This window comes from Toxotes jaculatrix, chromosome 14 (assembly GCF_017976425.1).
Source record: "Toxotes jaculatrix isolate fToxJac2 chromosome 14, fToxJac2.pri, whole genome shotgun sequence".
NCBI classification, from domain to species: domain Eukaryota; kingdom Metazoa; phylum Chordata; class Actinopteri; family Toxotidae; genus Toxotes; species Toxotes jaculatrix.
In genome coordinates this window covers 13,073,687-13,093,384 of record NC_054407.1, presented here as the reverse complement: position 1 = coordinate 13,093,384, position 19,698 = coordinate 13,073,687, and the positions used below count along the sequence as shown (strand labels likewise).

Genomic DNA, 19,698 nt, shown 5'->3' with positions numbered 1-19,698 from the left:
GTTTGGCACACACACAAACATGCACAGCTCTCTCCCTCACACACGCACACACACAAGCACACACACAGACACACATATACAGGTATAACTCAGAGGGACCTCTGTAGCATTGATTCTCACCAGAAGAGGGGGGTACTGCACTTGCACTCAGAGGGTTAGCTCATTTGTCAAACCCATACTATTTTGGCAATGTTGACATTGCATTCTAATGTGCAAAGAGAACCAATTTAGATGATGTAAGCAGGAGGCTGAGGTAGAGGGAGAGAGCTGGGGGAGAAGGACATGTATGTAACCAGCCTGATTAAATGTGATGGAAGATGACGGGTAGTGCAGTTTGTTTTTTTGTTTTGTTTTTTTATTTTTTTATTATTGTTATTTTTTACAAAGCCTCAAATATTTGTAGGCCCTTGTGCAACCCCTGTCCTTTTGACTGGGTAGAGCTGTTGCCATGTGATAGGTCCTTAAACGGTTTTATCTCTAAAGTGGTTGCCAGCCAATTGAATTGGGAATATTGTCACAGACAACCAATCATAGACTGTGTCACACAGTCTCCTGAGGCTTTTACCTCCCAGCCAATAAATTAAAACTAACATGGCACAGCTCGCTACTCCTAACATTTTCAAAAATATATATATAAGCATAATCTTGAAAGTTATTTCTTAAGCAAGTGCATATGGCTATTATAATCTGCAGTAAAATTAAGAAATGTTCTAAAAGCTCCGGTGTTGATTGTACGGGCTGGTCGTTGGCATCAAGTATTTACACTGTGTCATGGTGCTCGCAGTGTGCATGGCAAAGTAAAGATGCTGGTAATCACCGGCTATTGCCACCAACCCCATTTCAAATAACCAAACGTCCCAAGTGCAACCACACCCATATCTCTCTTTTACAGGCTTTGGCTGGTTTTGGAAATTATACTGTTTATAATGTATGCTCTAATTTACTACCTCCCCATCCCACCCTCATAGTGTATATTAGAATACAGCAGAAACATTTCGCACTTTATCCGTCATCTACAACATGCCAGCCAACAGGTTTACCTATAGGACGATTCAACCGCTTCAAAAGGCTTTGACGTAGTGACTACACAGCTTCTTACTGTAATATACAAACTGAAGCACACAAAGTTTCCTGTCTCTGTTCTAGGACCGACTGTTGTACATTCTACAACATACTGGACCAGGCATGGAGGGCGCTGGAATCTAAAGCACGCTGACATTAACTCCTCAACTTACAATACAACAGTGAAAATGTAAAGTATATATAGACAGAATTGAATAGTCCATTCACTTTAGTGCTTTTGAGCACAACAAAAAAGTTGGGCATAAGAAAATTATGCTACTACAGTACAAGTATTGATAGATTATGCTTCCAAATGTAAAACAACCAAAACAAAAAATAACTTAAAAACAAACATTAGATTGCATCTACATCTACTATACATAATTTAAGCTGTTTTTTTTTACTCCGCATCTCATTTAGAAAATATCTATTCATCAAATATCTATTCTACTAATTATATTACAAGAATCCAGTCACAGGAAATAGAAAAATATCAAATATCACCAGTGATGATAAGAAAACATGACAACCTGAACAAGCAGAAATATTGCTATGGTAACCACCATTGTCCTTTGACATCAGCAAGTATCATCCCTCCAGTGCTCTTATTGGCTGTCCTGATGCCCCTGATGCTGCAGGGAGGATTCAGCACAACCCAGAGAAGAGAGGGAGTGGGTAATTGGGGGTTGTGTGGCAGGGAGGTGTAAGTGTGTTGTTACTTTCAGATGGCTGTGTCCCAGAATACGGTTGTCTGCGTGGGGTAAGGAGGAGGACGAATCTTTTTGGCCCCGCTGTTTTTCCCCCAACTTGGGAGGACAGACGCACTTTCTTGCTTGCACTGATTCCGCTCATGGTGCCTGTCCTCATTCCTGTCCAGAGGAGAAGGCCTCTCCAGAGATCTCTGCAGGTGCGGATGCTGTCTAGAGCGGATCTCCATGCAGAGAGTGCGTTTTCTCTCAATCTGTTCTAGCATAGTGGTGTCCCCACATATCCACGGCATCTGGGGCATCTGAGGGATACAGTCCATGCATTAAGTGAAGTGGATACAGCTTGACTTTAGAGTTAGTTGCACACTTAAAACCGCTGAGACTTGGTTTCAAATCTTAAGAGCTGTATTTCTCTAAAGCATTAAATATTCATCATTAAACAGTCAACAGGCAATGTTATTTAGTAAGGGTTTTAACAATGAAAAACTCATCTGCTGTATGATAATTGTGTGGGTGTGGTTTTAATATATTTGATTGACCGTAACCAAACAACTCACTACCTGTCACCAGATTTTGAAAAAAAATTTGGCTAAATCCTGATTGATGCATAATTAAAAATTAGTGAGAAGAATTACCAAAATGTCTCAAGTGAAATTGAGAACTATTCTAAATTGTGTTCATGTACTGTAGGACCCCAATGCTATATAAAATATGAGTAAAGAAAAACAATCAAATCTGCATACCTGACTTTGATGTGTCTCTGTTGCTCTCCTTTGTGGAGTTCCCATTGGTGAAGGGTTAGCAGGCATAGAAGGTGAGCGGCCATACTTGGGCACTGCTTTTAGATCTACAAAGCAAAAATCATATGTTTCATCATGTGTGATATAAATAGTTAAATGCATTTTATCCAGCTGGATACTTTATGTTGATCTTGATTTTTGATTCTGAATTTGAGGTTTGATTTAAACCCTCACCATTTCCTGTTCCCATAGTCATTGGTGGGCTACCAGATGATCTCCCATGGTGGGTAGGTGTGGTTGTGGATGAATGCTGCCCAGACATTGTGCTGCCATTTCTTTCTTGTGCTTTTGTTTGGTCCATCCTGTAGTTTGCTCTGTTATCTCGTCGGGGCGTGCCATCTGATCTGTATCCTCTGTCTTTGCTATCACACCGATACTCCATTGCAGTAGGGCTCTTGGTATTCTTCATTTCATAATGATGCTGCTCCGAGCCATTCAGACTTCTTTCTTTGCTGTCCCGTCTCACCTCGAGGCCGGTTTTGCTCAGATCTTTACTATCCTGCCTGGGTAGAGGAGGAGGAGGAAGATCTCCATTGTGGCAGCTCCGCTCTCTTCCCTCATGCTTGGATTCAGAGCTGTAGCCAACTCTGTCCTTGCTGTTGCTGCTTCTGGATGTTTCTTGTCGGGGCACGATCTCAGGTGGCTGGTCTATTCTACCTTCATGCCTATGCTCCATGTCATTCCTTACTCTCTCTTTGCTATCCTGTCGGGGTAACAAATCCGGACGATGGTCTTTGCTATCATGCCTATATTCTGCTCCAGTTCTAGCTCTGTCTTTGCTCTCCTGTCGTGGTAAAAGCTCAGGTGGCCTGTCTCTGCTTTCATGCTTTGAGTCCACACCATTCCTGGCTCTCTCTTTGCTATCCTGTCGGGGTAAGAGCTCAGGTGGCTGATCTAGCAGTCTCTCTCTGCTTTCATGTCTAGAGTCTACACCGTTTCTTGCCCTTTCCTTGCTGTCTTGTCTTGGTAACAGCTCAGGTGGCTGATCTAGCAGTCTCTCTCTGTCTTTGCTGTCCTGTCTCATTAATGACTCCACTCCATGTCCCCCGCTCCGATCTTTGCTGTCTCTCCTTGGCATCAAGTCACCATTGCTGATTCCTCTGTCCTTAGAGTCTCTTCTCATCAAAGAGATGGGTTCTAAGGAGCTGCAGCCCCTGTCTTTGGAGTCCCGTCTCACAAAGATGGGCTCTACACTACTGCAGCCCTGGTCCCTGCTATCCCTGCGAACAGATGATGCTTCCACGCTACTACAAGTACGGTCTTTACTGTTGCGTCTGTGAGGAAGTTGCTCTACATTACTGCTCCCTCTGTCTTTGTCTTTGTCTCTGTCTCTGTCTCTGTCTTTGTCTCGGTCTCTCCGGTGAGAGGACTCTTTGCTGTGGCGCTCCTTGGAGTCTCGCTTGGACTCCTTGCTGTGACTGTGGCCATGGCGTTCCTTGCCCTCACGCTTGGACTCACTGTGAGACTTACTTTTGGACTCAGCTGTAAAAGAACAGGACAAAAAAATCAGAAGACAAAAACTTAAATGATTCTAACATCCAGATTTACTCTGTTCTAGTTGATAATGCATGAAATTATTTTGGCTAATAAACAGAAAATCATGATTTAAATTATTCACAATGTAGTAGTAAACTGATAAACTGCTTAAATATAAATGGTCAATGGCATATCTACAAAAAATGATAATAAATTAATATCTGAGAAAATACTGATTTTCTGTTACAAGTGTCTGCAGTACCATCAAATATCCTCTAGGTGTCATTCAGTACTCATTGAAGCAGCTGCAGTAAACCACTGGAGTTAGATGGGTCAATATGAGGGCTCATAGACATCTGAATTTTATTAATTTCATTGCTCTCTAATGATAGTGTGTAATGATATACAACATCAGCGATACACACTATAAATAGGTGTTTTCATTTTTTTCAATTCACTTAAAATCTGTCATTCATATTGAATTTTGTCTAAGTGCCTCGTTCACCTTTCTCCTATTAAGTAATCATGGTTACCAAAACCAAAACCAAACCATTAACCACACCATTTTTTTCTGATTTCTCCATGCACAACTACATTGTGCAATCTTCTTTAACATGTATACATAAAATCAGCTTGTGTGTGCAGCAAATGCTAAAAGGGAAGCACATATATGTCACTGATTCAAGCATCAATAAAGACATTATAGATCATTGCTGCACAAGTGAAAAAAATGTATGTGCATGATTGATTTCCACGTTGCTGTACGTCTGTATGGTTTCTATATGGACTAGGAGTACCATACACAAGCATTCCCACATGTGTCATACATGGCTTTTTTATAGTATGCATACAGTATGCATGTGTGTGTGTGGATGAGTATGGCGATTAACTGGCTGGTAAGTGGGTCAGGCTAGCTGTTGCTGCCTCTATCGCCTCAGAGAGGGAGAGGGGAAAAAAAACTGAACCTCCATTCATTGTGTTAGGTTTTTGTGCTCATTACACCGTGTGTGCTTAGCCAGTCACAGAGCAACACACACAACCTGTCAGTGCTTTAGCCCCATGTGACACAGGTGTTAGGATAAAAAAAATAATAATTTAAAAAGGCCTGTCCACACAGCCCACTCTTGATGTATAGAGAATGATTACAATCCAAATGGGACTAGAAAACCAGATACTGTCAAAAGGCTCATTAATGAGACATCACTGGGAATTCCTGGCACCTGAATGCAACACTCGGCTATCTAACAATCACTTAATGTTAACAGATATAATTAAGACAATGCATAGAAATCACATGATCAAATGGCAAATGTGCACCAATTGTGTACACCAACTGCAAGTCGTATTCATCAGTGAAGTAAAATAGCAAGAACTCATAAATTGTCTCAGCTTCTACTATCCCCATATGCACAGCTGCCCCTGCTTCCTGATTGGCTTAATCATGAGTGGAGTATGTGCTGATTGGACAGAAAAGAGAATCTGAAATCCTCTGATCATGTGTAGATTTGAGTTCAGAGCCATAGCTATCCCCATCAGGAGCTCATTGCTCAGTTGTAGACTGGCATGCCCTGAGCTGTGATTGGCTGCATTACCCATGGGGAGGGAATCTGCAAATAAGAAACAGGGATTTCTCCTCCTTCCACTGTTGCTATGTTGTAGTTGCTAAGAGCAATGAGTAAGGATGGATGTGTGAACTCTCTGTAGTTCTTTTATGATTTATGTACAAAATGTACTTGAATAAATTTTTTGCAGCATTTAATTATCGTTCAATTTTTTAAAAATTTGTTTAGATTGTACAGCTCACCTCTGAGGAGGGACGTAGCCCTGGAGTTATATGCCAACTACTGGCTTAAATTTCATTTCAAACCTCACTCTACATTATTAGATATTCTATTTAAATTTATTAATGACCCAAATAGTAATACATGACATGCCTCCACATGAACTCCGCTGTCCTTCATGCATGTATAAAAACATACTCTTGCTTATTTAGTGTGGTTTAATGCCTGCAGTCATCATATTTTTTTTATTCATTTACATTAAGTACATTAGATTTCAAAATATTCAAGTTTAACATTTTAACACAAAAATAATGGCTGCATTTTGCATGAGAACGAGCATGTTAATTTGTGACTGATAATGCTGCTGGCACCAAACCTGCCCAGCACATGACTGTTTTTACATCCTTTTTCTGTAAACTTTTATGCAATTTGTGCACTTTATATCTTTACGAGCAGAAAATGTTTTCCTTCACAGTTGCATTGGTTTTTGGCAGTCTCTTGAGTGTGGCATGGCTATCTGTATTTAAACATGATGTTTACATATTTAAAAGTAATGCTGCCTGATGGCCTAATGCCATGAGTAGGTTTGAGGGACCTGCTGTCCGCTTTAGTCTCTAATCCCCTCAGATTAAATCATACGATCTGTATCAGACTTGGCAGGGCCTAGATTAAATAGATGGTAGGTTTGTAGACAGCATCGCAATGTAAAATACTGTAAAAGAAACTGCACAGCTTCCTAATTTAGCAAGGTTAAACTTGTTAACCCAAAGTAGGGATAAATTACACTTTCACTGATTTCAGAAACTGAAGACTACTTATTTGTCAAAGCATTTAGACACTGACACCTTCTACGTTGTCTATAGACACTTTGGGATTTTATTCCTACTCTGCAATTTGTTTGTCCAGTTTGCTTTGCAGCTCCTCTCTAGTGTTGTGTAGTAGTGTAGGGTTGCTTTCTGGTTGACTCTTAAGAAATGCAGCTTTAAACTGTCACATGCTGACACACTCATAATTAAGTATGAGGACACATGTCTGCACCCTTTGCTTTACTACAAATCAGAATAATAAGTCAAATGTGTAGAATGACTTACTCTCTCCGGGCTCTTTAGACTTTCTGCCACTGGTGTTTTTCTTCAGCATGTTCCTGCCAGTGGTGAACAGGTTGGTTAGTTCGTCCAGTGGGCTGGTGGGTGTTCGTGAACGCCCTGTTGACACATTCTGCATAGAGCCATGGAGTCGACCCACACCATCTTGAGGCGGTGAGCCTTTGCCATGAGGGGTGGCAGAGGCGCTACGCGGCAGACCCCCGGGAAATGGCATTGTTGCATCAAAGGGAGGTGTACGCATGAGGCTCAGAGGGGTGAGACAGCGGCCCATGCTGACGGGCGATGGGCAAGCAGAATGGCTGCGCTGATAGGAGGATGAGGAGGAGGATTTGTAGAGGGTGCAGGGTAGAGGAGGTGCAGAGGAGCGCCCAGACACAGTGAGGGTTGGGGTGGCAGTGAGTTCCCTGCGGATGTGTGCAGAGGAGGGTGGCTCAGTGGATGATGTTGGGGATTTGCTGTAGGATTGGTTCTCCAGCATGGGCAATTTGGTTACATCTAGAGGGGTGAGGGGAGACTCGTCTGAGTTGGGTGAACATTGGGCTGGTGCTGGTGGGAACACCAACAGTGGAGGCCGATGGGTGAGTAAGTTAGGAAAGGGTGCAGGAATGTCACACAGGGGAATGTTTCGAGGTGTGGAGCAGCGACTGAGAGGTTCAGGGTCATATGGTGCTGGGGTAGGGCACGCAGAGCGGCATCCCACTGGGTCAGTACGGTACTCCATATCATCTAGAACTGGGTACTTCATTTCCTCATACACAGACTCTCCTGGCTCCTCATCCTCACTCTTCAGGGGATCTCGTGCTCCAACGTCAATCCCCCCCATTTCTATGTAGACAGGTTCATCTTCGCAGTCATCTGTAGGGCTCTCATCACTCTGTGGAGGTGAAGGGTTACGTTCGCAAGGGGATGTGACATGGTGAAGGGGTTTGGAGGGGCAAACCCCGCCGCTCCCATGACTCTTGATGTAGGACTCATCAAAGGAAACGCTCAGTTGTGTGTTGGGGTTCCTCTTGGGTTTGGGTGGCGGCACCCTCCTGCAGTCCTCACTGCATCCTTGAACCGCTGAAGGATAGAGGAGAGAAATAAAGTCTTAACAAATCCAGTGGAGAAAGTCACTTTCACAGGCACTACCTGATAACAGAGAAATATAAATATATCCTTTTTCTGGTTTATTAATTTGGTGACTTGATCATGTTTAGTCATGAGACATCTCTGCTTTCACAACGCAGTACTTGATTTAACAAAAATGTATTTTGTGATTGTCATTTGTAATTAATCATTAAGAGAATTATTATCATTAATAAAATAAAACCTGCTGCTCTTCTGTGGGTCAGATGTAGGTCACTGTGTGTAGCTGAGAGCAATATCTTGAGTCAGATATGTGGGAATAGTTGAGGCATATGCATGTTTCTAGGTCACATATACGGCAGTGGAGCAGTATATGAGTATAGTATCTGGGTCACACACACACTGTGGAGCTTCTTTCTGATTGTGGTGACGTAGCATTGCAGTGTGAACCTCTTTGTGATGCATGGTGATGTGGTGCAGTGAGTCTATGTTACAGTGTTCATGTTAACTAGATTCGACCGTACGGTACGGTCCTAATGCTAGTTTACTCACAGTAGACAGTGCTCTATGCTACCGAGTTGCCCACAGTGTATTTCTAGGTCAGACACCGAGATGTTTGGATAGGAGTGTCCCTTTCTCTGATAGGCAGGGGAAGATAAGTGTAGTTAAGAGCCGGACCCTGTCTGAAATCTTCAAACTGCAGATTTTACACCTTTAATAATTCAGATGCCAGATGGCCCAGACACACGCATACTTCCCGTAACTTTGTGACTCACCACCATCATTGCATGCACGCATGCGCGCATACACACACACACACTGCACATGCCTACACTTTGAGAGAGGGAAATTAGGACAAGCATATATACATTTCATACCACACAGTCTCACACTATGTGTGTGAAGTCATTACAGAAAATGGGAGTCTAAACTGTGTAGGTGTTTGCCTTTGCCTTTGTTTTCTGTCACATCTGAATGTGTGGCTTTGAAGATTATGTTGATGAAAATTAAATAGATGTGTATTGATTGTTAACTGGAAAAAAAAGCACTGAATTCAAAGTTAAGAAAATGATCCAGTACGTGAAACAAAACATAAAATTACTGCGTGTACCATTCAGAAAGCCCTTTTTATTAATGACATCAGTGGCTGTTAAGTAAACTGCAGTCAGCACCTTGTTACTCACGTTCATATTATAGTTTGATCAAAAAATATTTTTGAGACTGTAGACAACATTTGAATCTCTAGTCCTAGCACAGTGCTAAAACTAAGTATGGAGAGAGGTGTGGCTATGCAAGACTAAAGTCTTAACAGTACTTTTAAAAAAATAATAGGAATGTTTGTCTAGCTTTCAGTGAGTGGCTCAACAATGCCAGCGGAGCTAAATTTGCTGGATGGTAACATTAATGGTTAGTGAACTACACAGATCATTATAAATAAGATGTGTTGTTTCATTATTGACAATGCCCTAATGTTTCAGCAGAACAAAACAGAACTTTTATATTGTCAAGTAACGTTACTGTAATGAATGATTCTGCTAGTGGGATGAGACATTAATAATAACTAACGTCAGTTATAAACAGATACTAGGAGTGGGAGGAGTACTGTTAGACTCAAAATAATGCACATAAAATCTTCGAAGTAAAAAGCTCTAAACGAAAAACCTTTGCACTGGGAGCAGAATGTGTTGTACTTTTGAGACTGAAAATCAAATCTGAACATTTCATGTTATTTTGCACTGGTATTTTACATGCCCTGCATTTATCCAGGTTGACGCTGATGTCAATGATGCTAATTTGAACTGAGGATTAAACAGGGCTTTTGTTTCCACATTTTCTTTTCATTACCACTAATTAATAGGGTGTTAATAGAAGATTTGGATTTATCCAGATGTGATCCTGGTATGTGTTTAATTGGACTCATGTGATGAGATACACATTCTTGTGTACTCTCTCTTCCTTTCTTTGTGTGAATATGTGCATACATGTTTGTGCATACAGTAATGTGCACATGATAGTATACCAGTGCCGCTTTATACACAATTGCCAAATACATTAGTATACTGACAGCTTTGCATGGTGGATCTTGAGATCTGTTTCAGAACTGATGATGAATCCACCCCTCCACACATCTCTTACTCCCTGTCCCTTCTCTTCTCTTCTCTCTGTTGCTCCCTCTTCTCCCCCTCCCCCTGTAGCGGATGTGTTTACCCGCAACCCCCTCTCCCTCCCTCTCCTCCTGGGGAAAACGAATCTAGGTCAATCGCTCCTCCTGAATGAATTCTACTTTGACATGCTCCTCCCCTTCCCGCTACAGCGCCAGCTACAGAACACGCAACCCTCCCATCAGCCAGGGACACCCCCACACACTGACTCTGATTGGCTCCAAAGCCTCAGACTTCAGCAACTCTGGAGCCCCATTGGCCCGAGCTGTTCAGTGATGCTGTGATTGGCTGAGCTGCAGGGGGTCTTGTTTCTGTGGGATGGTTGCCGTGGTGCCCAGGAAGATCTGTGTGCATAGAGAGATCCCCACCAATCTGAGCCAGGCTGGGCGACTCCCTAAACATCACGTCAGCAGCGAAGCATCCAAACTGAAATGGAGTCAAAGCTTCCTGCAACCTTAAAACCTCTCTGTCACACAGCCACCTGTCACATAGACTTTTATTATAACATCAGTTTAATTTTGCAGTGCTTGTTACTTTATGCTCAGCACATGTTGATGTGATGTTTTTTTCCTAAGACAGTTGTGCATGTTGTGCATTTGCTAAAGTAGTTATTGTATCTGTGGCTTGTTAAGGGAAACTTTGCTTTAGCTCAGTTAATTCTTGTGCTGTCCCTCAAAGCTTTTCATACACTAGAGTAGATGTACTGCTTTTATTATGGCCTGTTTTTCTTCCTCAGCCAAACAGAGCTATTGTGTTGTGTTGCTCCAGGAACCTGACAAAAAACAGCTGCAGGGTGCATCTTCTGGATCTTGATCAATGCATCTCTAAATGTGGACTATTCCAGTTTTAAGTGGGAAAGAAACTGTTTGGCCTTTATTGGTAATTTGCTTTGTAGTAATATAAAATGAAGTCAGTTTTAAACAAGGTTGTATAACTGTCTTCCACCTTCTTTATGTGCAATGAGATCAGCTTTGATAACTGACTGTGTTCTATAGCCAGCACTCTGATCCATCTGTGGGGTGAAGCCGCTGGAGCTTCAACTTAATACACAGACCTAGTTATTATATGCTATATCAAATATTACTCTCTGCACTTGAAATTGGGACAGCATTTAAAGGCTGGGAAATCCACTGGTTACTAAACTTTCTCCATGTTAGTAGATGATTCAGATTTATCTGTAGTCCAAGGGAAAATATGTGAATAACCTGTAATTTGTATGTCTGACAGGAACAGAAAGAAAAAGAGCTCTATGAAAACATATATGACTCAAACAAAGTTACAGCTGATGTACTGTAGATGTTGATGCATCATAAATTTCTCTTGCGTATTTAATACATCTGGAACATATATGCATTGGTGCTACAGAGAGGTATTGCATCACAAATCTTGTGAGAGTCTTTCTTATGTAGTTTATCGAATTACAAGTTATCACCTGTATTGTAGCCTCATTCACCCATGATGCTTTTAACCATAGTTTAGCCCTCTTGTACTTACAGCTCACCATTATTTCTAAATCAATATACCACTATAGTACTTCATTGAGGTATGCAGAGAATAACTAGATGTCATGTCATTATAGGAGAAACGGTGTTGAGGAGGTCACTGCAGAGAGCAGCTATATTTAGCGCAGCAGTTTGGTGTGAAGTGCCACCACCACTCACCGTCACATCTCTCCCCGCGGCAGGTGGACATGGGACTGTGGTCCACCGCCTCAGACGACATGCTCAGCTTAGTGGCCGGGTCCCTCCTGGGCTTGGGTGGGGGCTGCTTCCTAGAGGTCGGGCTTCCCACTTCCTCCTCTCCTCCACCCCCACTGTTCCCACCACCGACAGAGTGGAGGGACTGGGAGCGTACGGAGAAGCCCTGACCACAGGCAAGGGCATGCGGGTGGGGCATAGGCATGCGTTCCTGGGGATCAGGCATGGTAATAGAGCCCATACGCAAGTGCTTGCCTTCAGTTGCTATGTCTTCACCCGTCCTAAAACAGAAAGAGAGGAGAGGGAGAGTAAGTAAGAAACAGATACGTGTTTGCAAATATGAATCATAAAAACATGATAATTGATGTAAAAAGCTTGAGATATTTTAAAATGAAAAATATTGCTTTACATTAGGAGGAGGGGGAGAAAAAGTTCCTGCAAAAAGCTTTCCCTGACATCCCCTGAAGCACAGTCATCGTAACATTCTCCATTAATGTAAAGCATGTGTGTGTGTTTACGTACATTTCATTCTGTGCAAGAGGTTCTGCTGTTGAAAGCACTAACAATAACAGATGTGTTAGTGCCATTGAAAAAAGGGTCTCTTCCAGGGCAAAGCATTGATTTGAGTTTAACCCTGGCTATGACCGATGCTGCTCACACGTCCACACACAAAATGACACCATGGAAGTCCCCCAGCCTCAACACAATCAATCCCTATAAATGGATGATTGGCCTGAATGGAGCGTTAATGATGTCTGAGTGAAGTGTGGTAATGGGGGAAAGGAGGTCTCTCTCTCTCTCTCTCTCTCTCTCTCTCTCTCTCTCTCTCTCTTTCTCTCTCCTCCTGAGTGCGTTCATCTGTGTGTGTTGCGGAGTAAATGAGCTCAAGATCTGACAGTGTTTAGGGAATTGATTTGTGCAAAAGACATGATAAATTCACAGTGTATGCATGTTTGATCTCTGCAGTTTATTTATTTATTTATTCTCATATCAGAGACACAATTAAGCTAACATCAGAGATTTGAATGTTTAAACAAATAGGTGAATTTGCATGTGTGGTTTCACAAATCTGTATCTGGTGTGAGAGTGTGCACATGTATGTATTTATGTGTGCATGTATGTGCATGTGACCCCTCAGTGTGGGACTTGCTGACTCTGACTCCCTCCCGGCCAGCTGCTGAACAGAAGGTGCTTGGTAGGGTGGGTTCATTGGTCAGGGGCTTAACTTTGCCTAGCAACAGGGTACCCATAGAAACCAGACACAAAACCAGCTGCCGCCACACAACAATAATAAACTGCACGTGCACATCATAACACTTGGGCAAGTGTATATTATAACCACATCACATTTTGTTAACAGATGACAGAGCTCCTACAAGAGAACTTTTCCTGCAGCTACCTGTAGAGCCACACTGGCAATGCTATTAGAAAGAAAATTAGGCAAACATGAACATTGTATCACATTCTTAATTGGTGGTAATGCACATTCTGTATAAAAATATTCATCATCCATGTTTGGGCTAAAATGTCTTTGAAAAAAGAAAGAAATCTTCATCTACAGCAGTCAGCCACAGGTGTCAGTGGTACAGTGTTACAAATCTACCCCTTTTATATGTTTTGGTTATGCATCTGCTGTGACTATGTGCATACACACGCATACACATGGGCTGCATGTGTGTGTGTGTGTGTGGGTGGGTGGGTGTGACTGGAGTAGTGGTGACTGGGTTATTTATAGGATATTTGCCCAGTGATTGGCTAGAGGACAGACCACAGGTGCACTTGGACCAGTTGGAGTTGACTTGTCGTCGGGCAGCTCTGGTTTTCTCACTGTGACACCATGTGACAAGAAAAAAAAAAAAATCACAGAAACAAACAAAACACTGAAGTAAAGCTTGAGGAAAACAAGGTTGTAAAAGGATGACTGGGAGTGTGTGCATGTCTGCACAAAGGGTAAAGAAATAGGAAAGCATTCGTTTGGAATTTGCATGCATATGTAAATATAGGTAAATCTAAGTGTGTATGTGTTTTTGTGTGTCTGTGTGTTTTGAATACCCTTGCACGTTTAAGTAAATTTGTTGGCATCTGTGTGTGTGTGTGGGGGGGGGGGGGGGCTGTGTGAATAACTTCTTCTGATGAAATACAATAAAAGAAACCCAGAGTGAGATAGCAGCAGGCAGGAAGGCCCGCCTCACTCAAACCTAAAGTAGTGATCTGATTGGCCTATGGCTGTTCCAGCTGTCACCAGGCAGAACACATCTCCTGCAACTGAGCTCACACTTAAACTCTAACAGGTTTTTCTCTTCTTCTTTTCCCTCCATTCTTAAATATAGTTGCTATAACAAGCTCTTTCTCCCTCCCACAGTCACACAGGCCACTTGTTCTTTCCTCGCCTTTCTCACGCACGAATATATTCTATTTTCCTGTTGTTCATGTCCATGCAGGGACATGTACACAAGCATGCATGTACTTGTTTACAGACATGCAAATGCAAGCATGTACATATGAATCTTCACACTCTGTCTCACTCTCAGTCAGTTACTGTAAAAATGGGTCGTCTCATTGACCTACTTATAGGCCTCATGAAAAATCCAGTTATTTTTTAGACTCTTCCTCCAGTGACTGTGTATTAATATTTTAGCTTTGGCAACAGCTGAGAGCCAGTGGAAGGATAGCAGGACAGTAGATGCCACTCTCCTCAGGCATAGCCCATTCACCATGTTATTGTACAGGACTGCATCAGACTGCTAATAACAATAGAACAATGGAAATTTTGGCAGCAAGTTATAAAAGAGTCCAGGATAGATTTCTGAGTGTTTTTGTAACTTAGCTGGCTTTCTGATGTCTGATTTATAAGTCAGCTTTCATCATGCAAGTGATGTGCAGTCTAACAACAGACAATAACAATGGCAGCAGAGAAACAGCTCCTTTTGAATCACATGACCCTTTGACAGAAACGTGACAGGGTTCAAAGTGTTCCTGAATAAATCAGTTAAGAAGAACCACATCTGGTCACATGTAACTGCTCAGCCCCCAAAACCACATCAATATAATCATCTGATGCACAGCTAAAACTCCCAACAGCTGCTCAAATACCTTGTACCGTGTCTGACAGACTGACTGACAGACAGACGAACAAACACAAATGATTTGGATGTCACGACAGCATAGCACCGCATTTTCGTAAGCTTTTCCAGTGCAAACGGATGTTGATGTTTAGCCTGCTGCATCGTTAGAGTCCTTGTTTGACCACCAAAGTGAACAACAAGTTCTTCTCTAAAAGCTGATTTGCTGTTCTTTAAAATAATATGCATTCACGTAATTGATACTCTCTATAGTATGGTTGCAATTTCAAATGAAAACTGTGTGTGTCATATCTCTTGGCATAAAATATTTAACATTTTCAAACTGGTCACTCCACAGAAATGACTTATGTACATTGCTCTTGGAGCAAAGTGCAAATCAGTGTTAAACTGCTGAAAAATGTAAAAAATAATTAATTAGATAACTAAAAATTAGTCGACCCAGTGCTTCTGTTTTTTCGAGAGAACAGGAAAGAACGTCGCACAAACAAATTCCAAACCCGTTTGCAAATGTTCCATTATCATCCCCAATGACTGGGTGGCTTGGTGCTCGCTATTCTACCCCACAACACTAGCACGCCGTATCCACGTGCTAGTCACGTTCTGAGTTCATGCCTCTTATTCGCTTAAGTTTTGGGATGCCACACAGTGGTGTTGCCGCACACAGTGGCACTGCTGAAACTGCTTGCTCATCACAACATAGAAAACAAACAGCATTCAGCGGCACATGTGACTAAACTCCTGGTGAGGTCGACTGGGAAAAAAAAAAGCATTTTCTTAAACTTTTCTTGACAATGATGCAACTTTCTGCACAGCTGTAACATTTTCTTCCAGCAAACATAATGTTTAAATAAACTTAAATCAACACAGCATAACAAGAAGTCTCATTCCCACCCTCAAATCCTAACACACTTTCTGTCACATGCCCACACCACCCCCCCCTCCCCATTTTTAATTCTGAAAGCTATCTCAAAAATAGAGCAGCGATGACCTCCATGCAAGGACAAGTCCCAAATAAGTCTAAAAGTGAAAAATTAATTATCCTCTAAAGATCATGGGGTGCACCAGTCCACACTGGCAAACTCCAAAATATGGCAACCTGCCATTGCCACAGAGACCCTCTGGCCACTTGTCCCAATTCCTTACAACCTCTTCCTGAAGTGAACCCAGTGACATCCTTGCATTTACAGCAGACTCCCATTCATGCGCTGTAGTAACACTCACAAATCTACTTCATAAATTGCTAGGAAACCCACTACTCTCCGACTTATCCAAACCAGATTATATGTTTTTAATAGGATGTTTCTGTGCAAGGAGTCTGTTGTTTTTGTTTTTGTGCAACACTTTGTCTGTTTTTTTTTTTTACCTCCTTATGGCTTCCTCCTGTTTTCTCTTCTTGTCGTTTTTTTCCTGTAGGAATGCCCTGTTTCTCTCATTCCTGGCGTGGTCCAAGTTCTGGGCTACCAGGCCGTTGTAGGCTTTCAGCCCATTCTCCTCAACATACTGGAAAAAACGGAGAGTTTCCTCCTCTTTGGAGCTCATCATTCTTCAAGTGTTTCCACAGCATTCTGATGAGGAAATATAGGATCAGTTAGTCATGATTCGCCTAAAATAGTCACAAAATACTACCAACAACAAGGACCACCACAGCATGATATGAGTGAGTTCTGAATGCTAAACAAACATGGAGCTGGGTCAGTAATTATTGTTTCAACCTTTAATTTTCAAGGTCAGCCTTGGCGAGAGGAAAACAGATTGGAGCAAGATCGCATCAACGTCAAACACTGATTCGCGTTATGTTCCAGTTGTTTTTAAGGTTTCAGCTTGTTGCTGTGGAGTTCGTGGTCTATGGAAAGTCCATGCTGGTGGTGAGACTTGCATCAGGTCTGTGTTTGCAAGAGTTAGCATTTTCCCTGGAGGGTTGCAACATCTTTCTCCACCGTTCATTGTGTGCACACAGACACTCACATACAAACACCTACACAAAAGCTTACATGCACATGTAAATATGCAGCTGGTTCAGGGACTCACTATCTAGCTACAGTCACTCATAACCTTCAGTTTCAGTGCTTAAGTTTTCTTCTTGGATGTGGATCAGTAGTGGCTGCTCATTTTTTCAGTTGTGTTTTCACGTTTTCTGGCTGAAATTTACTGACTTGGAGTAACAGTGTCTGTATAAAACTCAAAAGGACCTTTCATCCTCTGCAGTTGTAATATGCGTTGGGCTTGGATGTGAAAATATAGTACTCCTGGGACAAACCGCACAGATGAAATGAACCAATCTTACTAGGCTGTGATGCGTGGTTTTGCATATACAGATATCATCATCTTATTTTTAGATCTAAGAATTATCTCGTCTTGAGTTTGAGTGTTTCTTGCTGCCTTTGATTCTGTAAAAAGACATTTACAGACAACATCACTGTCATAAGAAAGAGCATGGATGTTGCTGTGAGGAAAAGCCTATTCAATGAACATCCACATTGGTGCAATCATTCTGTGATTCACTCTTTCCAAATGGGAATCAGTTTTAAATAGCATTATTTGCAGCCACTTAAGACCCAAACCCAGCATGGAGCAGTTAATGATGTTATTCAGTGTGCATGCATGTATAGTATGCACTTTCCTGAAAAGCTGTGCAACTGCATGCAACATAGTATATACAATGTGAACAACAGAATGTGATTTTGGATAGGCCAGTGGTGGAAGAGAAGAAAACAGTGAATGCTTTTATGTAGGTCAATGTTTTCAGATCAGCCTAAGACTCATGCTTGTTTACGTGTGAGAGAAGCACTGAGTGTGAGTGTGCATAGGGAGGGGGAGGGGGCTTGTGATAACTGTATGTATGTTTGTGCGTGTATGTGTGTGTAGGAAGGCAAGGGCAGCGAGGGGAGGGCTTGGAGGGCAGCCAGATGGAGATTGCAGGGCAAGAGAGAGCGGCCATTGTCTGGCCATCCTCAGCATCCCTCTACCTCATGTCTGTCTATCAATAAGTCCAGCATGGGGCCTAGGTCAATGGGTTTATCTGCCAGTCCCACTCCGTACGACGCATCCTCAGCACTCTTTAGCATAGGTTTTTACTAGCATGAGGAGAGGACTGATAAGAGCCGACAGACAGAATCGCCATCTCCGAGAAGAGCTCAAACTAGGGCACAGAATCCTGGTGTCAAGTGGTGTAGAGATTTTTTTCCCCCCCGATTATCAGGTCTTATCACCGATGCACAGCCACAGTCGGAGATCTGAAGCTGTACAAAGGAAATAAATCTTGGTTTTTGAGGGGAAACGAGGTGCACCAGTTAGATGTGTTAAAGGTGCAGCAGTGGGAAGGCACAGTTCAAACAGTGTTTGAGCTGAATTAAGCTTGCCTGCCTAATCCCTGTAAGCCTGTAGCAGCACTCTGCACTGGAATCAGCTTGTTTATAACACTGTTTTTTACCAACCAGGCCTTTCACATTGGATTGTCTTCCCATAAGTCATTGATGTAAAATGCTATTATTATTTACTCATTTCTATAAAATCTGTCAATTCAGCAACCCATTTTTTTTTCAACAAAGCTTTGTTCTCATCGTTCCCTCTCTCCCTTTGCTTGACGCATTTTCTCTTTTGGTTTTTTTTATGTCTCATCTCTTCTCCCTCCCTTTGCCCCAGTTGACATGGGCCGCAACAGTTGGAACACAGAAGTGCACTTTGCTTTAAAAGTAAATTAAAGTGGCACACTGTTTCTGTTTCCAGGCAACCATGTCACAGGAGAAGGGCACCATGGATATTCTAGAGACACAATGTCAAAAAGATTGCAAGGCCAATAGTCTGGTGACAATCTGCGTGGGCGGTTGTGCACGCACACACACATACACTCCAGTGCAGTGCAGTGGACCAAGTAAAGGTTAACCTGTAAACCTACGCACACACAGGTTCAGCACTTGGCAGCTCTGCTTTTGTGGTTTTTATGGGGACTTGAGTAGAGAAAGAAATACTTTTGCTTACAGTATAATGTGTGTAGCATCAGCTCTTGCTGGTATAATTGTTTGTAGGTTTTTGGGTCATTGTTGTGTATAAGCAAGTGTTATAATTCATACTTACAATGGGGCTGTGTCCCTGCTGGTTTGTGCACAAATGTGTCTTCTGTCTTCCCCTGATGAGTCCAGTGCACGCTAGTGAACTCTGACCTATGCTGGAGCACCAGTGCACTATTCCACTTAAATCCACATAGACTTCCATCCATTGTATGGTCCAACTGATTGGCTTGCTAGAAGGAGTCCCTGTGACCCAGGATAAGGCTGGTGCTAGAGGGGAGCTGGGCCATTGGGTGCCCAGCCCAATGCTCCCTCCCCTGGGCAGAAAAGGGAGATGCGACCCCTCCAGTCCAGATGTTGTCAAACTCCAAGCCAGGTGCCAGCTTCACTGCTCCACACATCTGCACATTCTAGAGACAGAAGGAAGACGCAGCGTAGCAACAGACCGCACCCGCAACCGCAAGCATGACACAAATACACACTAACACACTCACACACTCTCACATCAGACTCCCCTTGCAGTTGAGAACCAAACACTCAGTCTTTTTAATGCTTCTTTCCCAGAATGTCTTTCCTTCTGCTTTAATATGTCCAAATGCAAAAAATGTCTCAACGTGTCGCACAGGTGAAAGGAATCCTCATTCACAGTGCCCTGAAGGTTGAGACCAAGGTAGAGCAGAGTGATGTGTGTTTCCAGATATGGCATTCCCTGCCGGCTCTCTCTGTCCTGCTCAGCCACACAGGTCGGT

At 42.5% G+C, this 19,698-nt stretch overlaps 1 protein-coding gene across 1 annotated transcript; it reads right to left on the bottom strand.

Moving 5' to 3' along the window:
• Positions 1–1,615: 1,615 nt before the first annotated feature.
• nyap2b (neuronal tyrosine-phosphorylated phosphoinositide-3-kinase adaptor 2b) lies at positions 1,616–19,091 on the bottom strand. Its single transcript, XM_041055600.1, has 10 exons — positions 19,017–19,091; positions 16,306–16,507; positions 11,820–12,140; positions 8,049–8,059; positions 6,918–7,994; positions 3,940–4,051; positions 3,286–3,876; positions 2,738–3,165; positions 2,513–2,616; positions 1,616–2,071 (listed from the first exon to the last, which is right to left on the bottom strand). Exons 2-10 carry the CDS (start codon positions 16,482–16,484, stop codon positions 1,784–1,786), a joined length of 3,111 nt encoding a protein of 1,036 aa, XP_040911534.1. The 5' UTR covers positions 16,485–16,507; positions 19,017–19,091; the 3' UTR covers positions 1,616–1,783.
• Positions 19,092–19,698: the final 607 nt, after the last annotated feature.